This window comes from Tuber melanosporum (assembly GCF_000151645.1).
Source record: "Tuber melanosporum whole genome shotgun sequence assembly, scaffold_7, strain Mel28".
NCBI classification, from domain to species: domain Eukaryota; kingdom Fungi; phylum Ascomycota; class Pezizomycetes; order Pezizales; family Tuberaceae; genus Tuber; species Tuber melanosporum.
The window spans coordinates 1233086-1245675 of record NW_003299117.1 but is presented as its reverse complement, the minus strand read 5'-3'; the positions used below and the strand labels follow the sequence as shown (position 1 = coordinate 1245675).

At 46.0% G+C, this 12590-nt stretch overlaps 1 protein-coding gene; it reads right to left on the bottom strand.

The window, feature by feature from the left end:
* Positions 1-408: 408 nt before the first annotated feature.
* Positions 409-2610, bottom strand: GSTUM_00010473001 (uncharacterized protein). XM_002841313.2 has 2 exons: positions 1177-2610; positions 409-987 (listed from the first exon to the last, which is right to left on the bottom strand). Exons 1-2 carry the CDS (start codon positions 2572-2574, stop codon positions 502-504), a joined length of 1884 nt encoding a protein of 627 aa, XP_002841359.1. The 5' UTR covers positions 2575-2610; the 3' UTR covers positions 409-501.
* Positions 2611-12590: the final 9980 nt, after the last annotated feature.

Below are 12590 nucleotides of genomic sequence, written 5' to 3'. Positions count from 1 at the left end.
GTTGCGTTATGTAAGGTAATTTAGGACTCTTTACATTCATATCTTTTCGTCCATGAGGTTTTTCTTTTTCTTTTTCTTGTGCAAGATGGGTATGATATCTATTGACTTGGCGTGATCTGCAGGGTGTGAAGTCTTGAGGATTTTAGGTATGAGTATATCTTATCTGTCCAGTGTGAAGTGACAGTCCATCCGCAGAAGTGTTTGTGAGACTGCTACGCCATCACATCTAGCAATAGCTTGTACGGGGTTGCATGGAAGGCTCTCTTCAAGTACGGTAGTTTTTAGCATCGCATTGGTGGATGGGATAGGGGGGTGCACAGCCGGTACTTGTTTTCATTAAATATGCTTACCAGGTATATATCCCGGATTCTCGCCAACGTTGCTGGGGAGGGACTGTACGGTACTTTTTTTTGTATCCAACCAGCTATAATACTTTCATTACCCGCTACATATCATACGATACATTTCCACCACAACCACCACCACCACATACGAACGGGATCACCCAAACAAAACCTCCTCATAAGCCCCCCTCCACCCCACACCCTCAGCCGGGACCTCCAACCTCCTCTTCTCAATCGTGCCCCCACTCCTAACGACACCCCTACCCCCAACCTTCGCCCAAAACCACCCCGCCTCCTTCTCCCCAACCAATGACACCGCCACGCCGTTTCTCCCTGCTCGTGCGGTCCTCCCAACCCGATGCACGTACCCCCTCACGCTCGCCGGGACCTCATAGTTTATGACGATCGCCACGTTCTCGATATCCAGTCCTCTGGCAACAAGGTCAGAACACACAAGTATGCCCGCTTCACCCTTTGTGAAGGCATGGATGTAGCGGGCGCGCTGCTTCCGGGGTGTTTCGGAGGTTATGCATTTTGTGATCCAGCTGGTGGCAGGCGGTGGGGCGGCGGGGTGGGAAGAGAAGGTGGATAGGAGGGTGGAAAGACGAGTTGCTGTTGAGTTTGAGGAGGTGAATATTATTGTCTGTGGGGTTGGTAGCGGGAGAGTTTGGAGGTAGGTTAGTAGGTGTAGAGGTTTTAGGCTTGTGTCTGGGATCGGAAGGAGGAGTTCTTGGAGCGTAGGGGGGAGAGTGAAGGTTTCGTCTGGGAGGTCTTGCTCTTCCTTGCCCACTTTGGTGTTGTCGTCTGGTGTGGGAAGAGGTTCAGATTCGACGGCGATCATACTCGGCTTACGCAGTTTCAGATCAGAAAGCTTGCCGGCATCGCGGGTCATTGTTGCGCTTAGGACGACCTTGCGGACCCTACTTCCGGGGGGTTTCAGGCGGATGCCCAAGTCCTCGAGCACACTGTTAAACTTCTCTTCCTGCGCACTGACATCCACCCTCTCAATCTCGCCGATGAGCGTAGACACCCATTCCTGAAAACTTTGCGCAAGAAGTCTATCCGCCTCGTCGATGACAAGCCACCTTAGAAATTTGAGAGTAAACCCTTTTGTAGTCTTGATATGCTCAACCAATCTCCCGGGCGTGCACACCAACACATCAATCTTACTCCCACCGTTACCACCCTCGCCGACTAACTGTGCTTGTTCAAGCGGCAACGCTTTCGAACCCACCGCCGTTCCAATTTTTAAACTGTTGCCTGTAGACAGCGAGCACGCAACGGAGTGTACCTGTGAGACGAGTTCTCTCGTCGGTACTACTATCACCGCACGCAGACGGGTGACCACGCGAGTCGACAATGCTTGCACAATCGGGAGTACGTAAGCTAACGTCTTGCCAGACCCTGTTGCGGCGGAAATACATATATCCCCGGAATCGGGGGATAGGAGCAGTGGGATGACAGCAGATTGAACGGGGAATGCGCTTGTCATTGAGAGCGCTGAGAGGCGGGAGTGGAGCTTTTGTGATACACATGTTATTTCGGAGAATGGTTGAGTCCTGGAGGGGTCGACGGTGATTGGGTTGGCGAGCCATTGGGGGAGCGCGGATGATAGTGGGATTTGCGGTTTTGCAGCCTTTGTGAGCGGGGGTTGGGGGATGGGTTCGAGGCCTGCCGGGGCTGGGAGTTGTACTTTCTCCTCGCCATTGACCCCAGCCTCTGAATCTTTGGCAGCTGTGTCTGCGGGGGTGGTGGTGGAAGTTGAAGCTGAGGAAACTTTCTCCTTAACCTTCCGGAGTTTTTCGAGAATTGCCAGGTGCTTTGGCGGCGGAACTGGTTCTGACGCTTCTGTAGACTCTGGGCCGACTTCGGGCTTTGGTTTCTTCTTTTCTTTTTTCTTTAGCTGAGAGGGTTCTTCGATGGGCGGCGTAGGCTGTTCAGTCTCCATTTCCTCCTCGTCTTCAATTTGCACTTTGGCTCCGGCGTCGTTTTCGGCCACAGTTTCCTCCTTGACTTCAACATTAGATTTCCTGCGCTTCTTCTTCTCCTTTTCGTTCTTCCCATTTTCCTTCCTCTCCTTCCTCTCCTTCTTTTCTTTCTTGAGCCTCTTCTCACTCGATTTCTCCTCTACACCCTCAACCTCTACCTTTTCCCTTTTCCGCTTTTTCTTTCTATCCTCCTTCACCCTGACTTCCCTTCGCCCAGCTGCTTCCGGCGGGGGATCCTCCATTTCTCCGAACCGGATATATCAGGGGATGGGATTATCTGGTAACGTGGTGAAGATCTGAGTTTGAGGCTAGTTTTCTTTTCTTAAGAAAAATCAAAGTTGTTGCGGCTCTTATGCAGGGATGGTTGTTGCCGCCAAGGGATTTTTATGGATGAACCCTCATGAAGGTGTTGTGGGTGTGGGGGGTTTTCCGCAGAGGTTTGGTTACATAATAAGATTGTTATGGCACTGGCCTGGTCTTGGAAGTGCTCTGTTATCAGATAAGAGTCAGGCTCTGAGAGAGATGTCTTTATAGTATTGGTAGTGTGAAGGAAATTGTTTAAAGAGTCCTGCTAGTAGTCTGTCTTACCGCCTTGTTCTCAAGTCTACTAGTGTATTTCGACCCATCCGAAACCGAGTGATAATTCCTGAACATACGGAGGCAACCCTTATTCATTGGACTTTCGAGAGCTGGAGTTTGGGGAAATTGGTTTTATCATAAACGTCCGACTTATAATGGAGTCATCCATTAACGCACAGTATTGGGGGTATAGTCTATGGGTCTAGGGCAACAGCACTTTATCATAGCAAAAAAAAAAAACTTTAGTCGACACCTTCCATGGCTCACCTGGTTTCGAGAGGCTTAAACAATATACGATTCCAGGGCCGGAACTTAAGTTCAGCTGAGCTGACGAATGAGTCACTGTCGTATGAAGAGACCCGCAACTCCACGATCTATCTAGAAGCCACAGATAGGCTCGTAAACCACCAGTAAAGCCAAACAGCACCTTCCCAAGCAGCGCACTCGAACCCGCAAACAGCCCCCCACAACCCCCCGCCCCCCTCCTCTAACCTCCACATGCTCTACTCTAACCAATAATTCAGCGGGGAGCCTAAATGAAGAGGGAACCGAATTCTCCTATTGGGAAGATCAAAGGCTCGCAGATCGCATTGTTACTATAGCACCTTTGCGTAGCCTCAGATAATCGTTTTCAGGCATCAAGCGTGAGTATAATACTGTGCTCCGGTGGTCGTCGTGTTTTTTGTATGTGTTATGTGCGAGTTTGTGCTCCGGTGTCTTGCAGGCCTGGCATACTGTTGGCATTGGGTGGTGGGCTGTTGGTGCCCGGCGGTGTTTACTTCGTGTGTGGTGGACTACAGCGTTAGAGTGGGGGGGGGTGGTATATATTCCTACGGATACGAGGTGCCTGGGTGCTTGGAATAGTATTGATTAGGCTAGAACTTTCTTGCGATGCATCCCAGCCTTGTTTAGGCTCACGGAATTTCGATGGGTTTGACTATCTTGACTTACTGCGGCCTTGGGGTCTGAAGTAATGGTAGAGGTTGGGGCTAGGGAGTTCTCGGTGTGGAAGGTGCAGAGTGGTAAGAGTGGCACTGTACACAGGTGAAAGGGGAAGAGAAGTACACTTATATGACGCTGAATATGAGCGGATAGATATTATACTGCTTTGACAGCTCTGTCTTGTCTTGACTTCGAGAGGGCTTGCAGCTCTTTGTAGCCACTGAGAACCTGCAACCAGTGCATGCCAAGGACCATAAGTTCCAGCTTCGATTATCCTAGTGATACATAGTCTATAGCATAAAATCGTGACTATCTAATGAGCTCTTGTTCCAAGTATGCTACATTCTGCCAACGTCACCCACCTAAAATGCCCTCACCTCTCCTCACCCTGTGCCTAGAATTACTGCCCACATGTTTTACAAAAACAGTTGCCATAATCATCATCAATTACAAGTGACTCGTTATAGTGCAGAGATCGTGCCCCATTGTCCCGGCAGACAACGAAATGTACATGTGGGAATTTTCCTAGACATAGTGGTGGGGGGTCCAGTCTCACTTTCAGGTAATCTGGGAAAGTCCAAGTAGATAAGCTCGGGAAAGAGGAAGAGGGGATGTCAAGATGCATACGTAAACGACTTCGAGAGAAGGGCAATTTATTGGCCCTTCCCTTAGCCGTAGGGGCTGTGGGAGGTAATGTTCTCTAAGATATGGTTTTTGATCAGATGACTGGCTTCACCCTACAAACCATATCAGGAGGGTTTAATCGATGATACCTTGAGTGATTGTGGGGTGAGTCTTCATAAGGCTTGCCGTTACGGACAATAGAACCTAAAGACTCAAGGAGGGGTAGTTTGAAGTAGGGTTAGAAGTTTATAACATTGTGTGGGTAGCTTTGATGTTTCCTTAAATGCCTTTGACTTATAGATAAATGCGAATTTGAAGAAGGATAGGAAATATTATGGAAGATGAAGAAATGAAGTGAGGGAGGAGGGTGGGAGAGGGAGACCCAGGCATGGGGGAAAGGGAGGGAAGAGCGGTTTAAATAGGGAAGAACAGGAGGGGCTACGTATCTCTTATGAACTCAGTGCTCCTGGGTGGACATCCTGCAGAAGTGAAAACCGGTGGCTGTGATACGAACAAACTCCACTTATGGGCCGGTTTTTGGTTAGGCCATTGCGTAAACTAGTTGTTGGGCTACGGATACACCGTCGGTTCATTCGGGGGGCTTTCTGTGCATCTTTGGGCGTACTGGATTTACTATATTTCCTTTCGGAGTTTTATCTGTGGGGCCTTATGTCTTCGGTCAGACGCGGAATGTTGGCTGTACCGAGTGACCGGTGAGGCCGGATATTGCATATTGCTATCTTGTGCTTGAAGGTTGGCTTGAGGTGCTAGACAAGTGCCTAGCATCGGGCTAGTATTGTGTCATGACTGTTTTTAGGCTGCGTAATGATGGGTATTTGCTGATGGTTCAGGACTGTTTGAGAGATCAGAGCTGCCGGCCGTGCTGCGGGTAGTGGGGTTGGGTGGGGATTTGAACTTGAGATGTCGCCAGCAGACCGTAGCTGAGATAACCCTGGCCGTCCTGAGGGAACCGGGGGTCATTGGGAATGCTGAATTGTCGAGTTTCCGAGGGTCTTATCGGATAGTGGTATAGAGACGTTAAAGATAGATAATGTGATACTGCTTCTCTGCCTCACGCTAACGTCCAGAGAGTCAACAGGCCTTGGAGTCCGTTCGAAATCATGTCCAGGGGGATCGCAACATACAAGGCCTTGGATGGTTGGCCCCCATTGTGGGTGTTTTGCGGGCTTGGAAGCATTTATAATAGTCTATCATACCAGCAAAGAGCTTCATTCTCATCTGTGCGTAAGCGCTATCCCCATGTTGGGTTAGCCATATATTGTTCCTGATTTAACCCCGCTGTGCGTCATAGGGCCTCGCTCGGCAACCTGTCAACCGTCAATTAGGAAAACCAATGATACCGTATCATAGAGAGCCCGCGTGGTCACGGACTCCGCCAAGAGATCACGGGACCAGTTACCCTCCTTCCCTGATCCTTTCGGCTGCAACCTCGCGAACTTAAATTTGATTCTCACCTCCCAGTATCATACCTACCTACCGCATCAAATGGCGCCCTTAGGGAAACGAAAACGCCCGGTAGGGGAGGAAATTTCTTTCGATGCGGAACAGCGGCGAGAATACCTCACTGGGTTTCACAAACGTACCTTCCTCTCCCTCTTGTCCCCAGGAGCACAAACTAACAGCCATAGGAAAACTTGCTCGGGCCAAAAAAGCTAGGGAGGAAGCTGAGAAGGCCGCGAGAGCGGAGCGATTAGAAGACCGGCGAAAAGTATTTTCTTGTTGTAAATTTAGTGGGGATCTGGGCTAATGATTCGTAGCTACGGGAGTCTCGCAAGCAAGAATTAAGTGCGCACGTCACCGCTGTCCAAGAATTCTCTCGAAAAGCCGCGCTCGAAGGTGGCGATATTGAAAGCAGTAGTAATGGAGAAGCCGAATGGGACGGCATAAGCGATGGCGGGAGCGAGGAGGAGGATGGCAATATTCAACCCGTTGACGGGGAAGATGAATATGTTGACGAGGGAAAATACACTACGGTTACGGTTGAAGCAATGGATTTAGGGAAGGAGGAAAGTGAGGACGAAGAGGTTATTGCCGAAAGAATTCATAAGCGAGAAGAGAGGGAGAAGGAGGAAGAGAGGTTGAAGAAGAAGAAGGAAGCTAGGCAGAGGAATGGACCTAGAGAGAAGAAAAAGAAATTCCGATATTTGACAAAGAGCGAGAGGCGGCAGGATCGGGCCAAGGTAAAGATGGGGAAAGCGAAGAGGAGAAAGGAGAGGGAGGGTAACAAGGAGAGTCAGAGGAGGGGAGGGAAATCGGGCAAGGGGAGGGGGAAGTGAAGCTATGGACGGAGTTCTGTATAAATGTACGATATTAGGCACAAAAGTAGTATGGTCCTTTTAGGCATGTGAATCTCATATTGTTTTGTTGTGTGATCTCTGGTCTTTTGGTATTAGGTGGCTGCTGCAAGGTATAAGGGGTGGGGGAAATGGGTAAGCTATTTTGAGAGAGAATTCAAGTGATATCATAACTCTTGTGAGAAATACTCCTACCGGTATTATACAACAGCAGGGTAGATGGCGGCCAAGGTCCGGTGATCTACTCGTACTGTGCTCGAGTGCATTGTACTAGTACTAGTACGAGGGTGGGGGGGGGAAGTGATCGGAAGACCGCTAATTTGACGGACTGACGCCACAAGCTACCAGAGAGCAGCCAATCGGATTGCCAATTTTGGTATGAGGAAAAGAGTGATCAGAAAGCACATGATTTTCCTATTCTAGTATGGTGTAGCCATACCACCTGCTGTAGTTACTGCTTCAAGGCATTCTGGAATACTACAAATTAAACCATCCAAGCAGTCAATCCCAATTGAATTCCTGTTAGGCAGAGACAACCTGATAGACAGCAGAGTTGTCTAAGACAATCAAGATTCGTTTCTGTAGACGGAGATTGTCTAAGAAGGCACAGATTACACTTGTTGTGTTTATGACTACTAAGAGCAAAGTAAAGTTGGTAAAGTAGAATAGGATCAAGGAAACAATATTATATTGTTAAGGTCTCTTCTCCTTTGCTTGATGATGTCTAAAAGCTAGGGAGGTACTTTGACATTTATATTCCACATCTGAGTGTTCGCGGACTACATCTATCTATTATACAACTATGTACCTCTCTGATTATAACTTGCTATGTTGGATATCCTTCAAGGTGCGAACACGTGGAGACCCTGAAAATCACCACATCCTCTTTGGTAATTGCAATATAGCTAACTGGGAATTATACTGTTCCCAATACTAATTATCCTATTGTCAGAGTCCTTAGACTTATGGCGTAGTTCTCAAGTTGAACTGAGTTGGCCCCAATTGTCTCCATCATTGAGGAAATGATCAGTTTCATCTGCGGGTTGTCTCTGTAAAGATAGTTGTAATCGTAACCTTTTTAGATCGCCTGACTTCAGACCTTCATAACTTTCAATCCCAACCTCAGATATCTTCGGGAGGACTTCCTATTTGTTTACAGGAAGCTATTCCACTGGATTGACAGGTAATCACTTGGTCAGTAATCCTTGATTGCTCTGGGTAATAGGGTTTCCATTGCCATTCTAGCATTGAGAATTATTTCTGCAGCTACAACATATTCTGAAACCCGGTTGTAACACTTTGTGAAGTTCATTGGATTTTGTAGTAGTGTAACAATCCCTCCTTGGATAGTTAGTTCTTGGCGATGGAGAATAATACTTCTCTTCTCCTTCTACTTCTTTCTTCGTCTTAAAATAGTACTAGGCCTCCACCTACGTTACCGATAGTACAAGACCTTTGTCTTCTATCGGAAATGCCTATTGTAAGTTTTCTCTAACACTTCTGCATGAAGAGCTCTCCTTGGCATAACAATATCGTTGTAATAAAGATAAAGATTGTAAAAGTATTTTAGATTTGTTAAAGTAATAAGTAGGAAAAGTACTTAGAACAAAGCATGAAGAACCTATCCTCCTCAGCCGCATCGGCCTCCTTATATGGTGTTCTTCCTGCCCGTGGTCACGTGACCCAAAATGGTCACATGTGCAAAACCAAATCATAACAAACTAATTATGTGACCAAAGTGGTCACATGCTTAAACCCATGACCTCATAGCAAGGTCATGTGCAAAACTCATAAACCAATCATAATGCAATAAACAAGTCATATGACTTGACTGAGTCACATGTGTAAAACCCATAACCTCATAATGAGGTCATGTGCAAAACATAAATCATATGCACAAGGCATACCCGCAAGGCACACTCACAAGGCATACTCATCAGGTGCATGTCCCATGACTCATATTTGAGCCATGTGCGAAAGCATCACAAATCCCACACATAACAAATCATATGACTCGAATGAGTCATATGTGTGAAACAATAACATACCTATGACTCATAACCATGTATCATGTGAAAACCTTTTCCTCACCAAGCCACATTCGTGACATTAGCTCCTCTCCCCCTAAGCCTGAGTCCCATCAGGCTCTTTCCTCAAGTTTCAATAGTTTCCGTCCTGCTGAGCACATGGACTTCTGAAGCCTATTGAACTTGTTGTCTGCTTCCCTCCATCTTACCCTCACCATTTCTAATGTGAGGTTCGCCATCTCGATCGTGTACCTCTGGACATCATTCAGCTGTCATAGCTCTGCGATCGTTTTGTTGTTTGCTGAAATTGTGGCTTTGGCCTGACCAAGTTGTTCCTGGAGTCCTCGGATTTGCCTGTGTAGGCTTCTGGTGTCCAGTTCCGTTTCCGTCGAGGAGTTTTGGGCTCCCCCCTCCCTGGGCCTCATCCTTGAGGCCCTAGCTCTCTATCATACAGTGGCATCTATTCCTTCCAACCCTTTCTTTGTCTCATCCTTCTGCGGATAGTATCCCGCAGAGATTTTCTTCATCCTGTGCATCTTGCATGTATTGTTGAAGCACTGTTTCCAGTGCTTTAAGGCATAGTTCCAGTGCAGACCGAACTTTTTGTATTCTCGCAGGAACCATCCCGAGTCTTCCTTGTCCCCGTAGTGTATGAGACATCTATCGTCATAGCATACTGTCCATGACATGGCGTTATGCTGTGCTTGTTTTTCCCTTTCCCTGAGTTCTTCGTCTGTCGGTCTCATGAATGAGTATTCGGGGCTGGTCGGTGTGGTTTGGCGGGGGCTATCGCCCCAGCCCTCGTGTTGTTGCAATGGCGTGGGAGCCTTTCCCTCACCTTTGTCTTAGTTGAATGTGATCGTTACTTGGGCTGGGCTTACCTGGGTATCACTGGTGGAAGGTTGAGATAGCATCTTGTGTATGTTTGAAGTTGTGTGCGAAGTACCAAGTTTTGTTGTGTTCGGGTGAATATCCCGTCCACTTGGCTCGATATTGGAGGTAACCATGGAAGAAGCAGAATCGACTATTTCATCGAGCTCGTATTCTGGTTCTCCGTCGAGTTTGATTGGAGGAGGAGGAATAATTATTTGTGAGAGAAACTTGTTATTATTGTGTAATGAGTGGAGTGAGACGTGGATTGTGTTGTGTATTCCCATCGTGGGTGGAAGGTCGAGTTTATAAGCTCGGCTGCCCACCCTTTCCAGTATCCTGAATGGTCCGATTTTCTTGTAGTCCAATTTCTTTGACAGTTGCGTCATACGCATATTGCGTGATATTAGCCATACCATATCTCATGGTTGTATGTTCAGATCCGGTCTTCGGTGCTAATTATATTGTTCTTTTTGCCTTTGTTGTGCTTGACTCATTTTGTATTGTAATGTCTCGTGTAGTTTTCCCATATCTGTTTTGTCCGGTATTATACTATTAATCATATGATATGAGGTCTAACTTTGTGGATGTTGTCCGTAATTCGCGAAGAAGGATGTTGTGCCGATCGTTTCTTGTTTTCCATTATTGTATGCGAATTCGGCCATTGATAGCAATTTGTACCAATCATCTTGTTGCTAATTGATGTAGGCCCGTAAATATTGTTCGAGTATCACGTTTACCTGTTCTGTTTATTCATCCGTTTGCGGGTGAAATGCTGTCCTCAGCCTGTTCTGTATCTCCATTTCTCCAGTTACTTTCTTCCATAGTCCAGATGTGAATCATGATCCTCGGTCAGTAATGATATTCTTCGGGAGGCTGTAAAGTTGGAAGATTTCTCGGAAGAATGTTTGTGTAAAATCCCTGGTGTCGATATCTTTTCTGACTGGAATGAAATGACACATTTTGGTCAGACGATCCACCATGACCAGGATGCTATTCCAGTTTTCTGACGCAGGGAGGTCCGTGATGAAATCTATAGTAATTGTTTTCCATGGTCATTTGGGAACTATATTTGATTTCAGTAATTCATATGGTGTGTATTTAGCCGTTTTCGTCTTTTAGCATATGTTGCAGTTTTTAACATATCGTTTGACATCTTCACACAGTCCTGGCCAATAGTATGACCTCGTGATGAATTCCGTGGTTTTAGCCATTCCTCCGTGTCTTGCCATTCGGATATCGTAGTGTTGTCATATGATGTCTGTCCTTATCTCTTCCTTTTCTGGAATCCATTGTTTTCTGTCGTACCACATCTTTCCATCCTTCCATTGGCATAAACCCAGAGCAATTCCTTTGATCTCCTTTTTTCCTTCCTTCAATACTTCTCTTATTGCCTGAATTGTTTTGTCTTTTTTGTTTGCCTTCTCTATTTCCCTTTCCTTGGTTGATATGAATTGGATAACCTCCATTGCCTTGAAGTAGGTTTTTGGTAATAGTGTTCGTATTTTTTGTTTGATTCTTTTATCTTCTTTTGTTTGTGGTTTCTTGCTTGCATTCTTTGTGAGAGCATCTGGCTTTCCGCTCTCTTTGCCTGGTCAGTATTCGATTTTGAAGTTGTATTTGCTGAGGTGTTCCATCCACCTTATCTGGTAGTCATTCAGTTCTTTCGTAGTCATGAAAGGGACCAGATTCTTATAGTTGGTTAGAACTCAGACTGGATAGTCGTTGTTCAGAACGTATCTCCTCTATTCCTTTAATGCTTGAACTATTGCTAATAGTTCTTTATTCACAACGTCGTAGTTGTACTCTATGGGAGTCATTGTCTTGGATCAGTAAGACACTGGCCTCGATTTTCTGTCTTTGCATTGTTGTGATAGTATGCCTAAGCACACATATTTCGAGGTATCCGTTTCTATCATTGTCCTTTGATTTGGGTCGAAATGAACCAGTATAGGTGGTGATGTTAGATGTGTTCGTATTGTATCATATGCTTTCTGTTTTGTTTCTCCCCATTCCGATTTCTTATCTTTCTTGGATAGGTTATAGAGTGGTTTTGTAAGCCTGCTAAATCCCTCTATAAACCTTCGATAAAAGTTGCAGAATTCCATAAAGTATTGAACATCTATTTTGTTGTTTGGTTTGGCCTAATCCCATATCGCTGCAGTTTTGACTGGGTCAATTTTGACCCCACTTCGATTGATGATAAATCCAGAGTATTCCATTTCTTCTTTATAGAATTCGCATTTTGTGGATTTGATCTTCATTCCTGATCCTTGTATTGCGGCCATGATACTGCTGATATCCTTCTAGAGTTGTTGCATGTTTTCTGAGTAGATGAGTACGTTGTCCAAGTATACGATGCAACATATGTCGAGGTATTTATTGAGTACCCTGTTGATCCATTTTTGGAATGAAGCCAGTGCATTGGTTAGCCTGAAAGGCATAACCAAGTATTTGAACATTCCGTATCTCAAGGCGAATGTAGTCTTCCATTCGTCTCCTGCCTTGATGCGTATATTGTGGTATGCATTCTTGATGTCAAACTTGGTGAAGTATTTTGCTGACAGTAGTCTATCCAGTGCCTCTCCAATTAAGGGTAGTGGATATCGATCTTTCTTGGTAACCGAATTGAGGACTGTGTAGTCCACACAGAGTCTCATTTTTCCATCTTTCTTTTTGACGAATAGTATTGGAGATCCTCCTAATAGGAAGGAGTCTCTGATCTATCCTCGCTTTAGGTTTTGCTCGATGTACTTCCTGAGTGCTTCAAGCTCCACTTCTCCTAGTAGGTATAACTTCTTGTAGGGAATCTCTTTTGTTTTTCCCGTTTTCTCGTCTTCGTCCAGCTGAATTTCGTGATCGATTTCTGGTCTTCGAGGTGGTAGCTCCATAGCTTCCTTT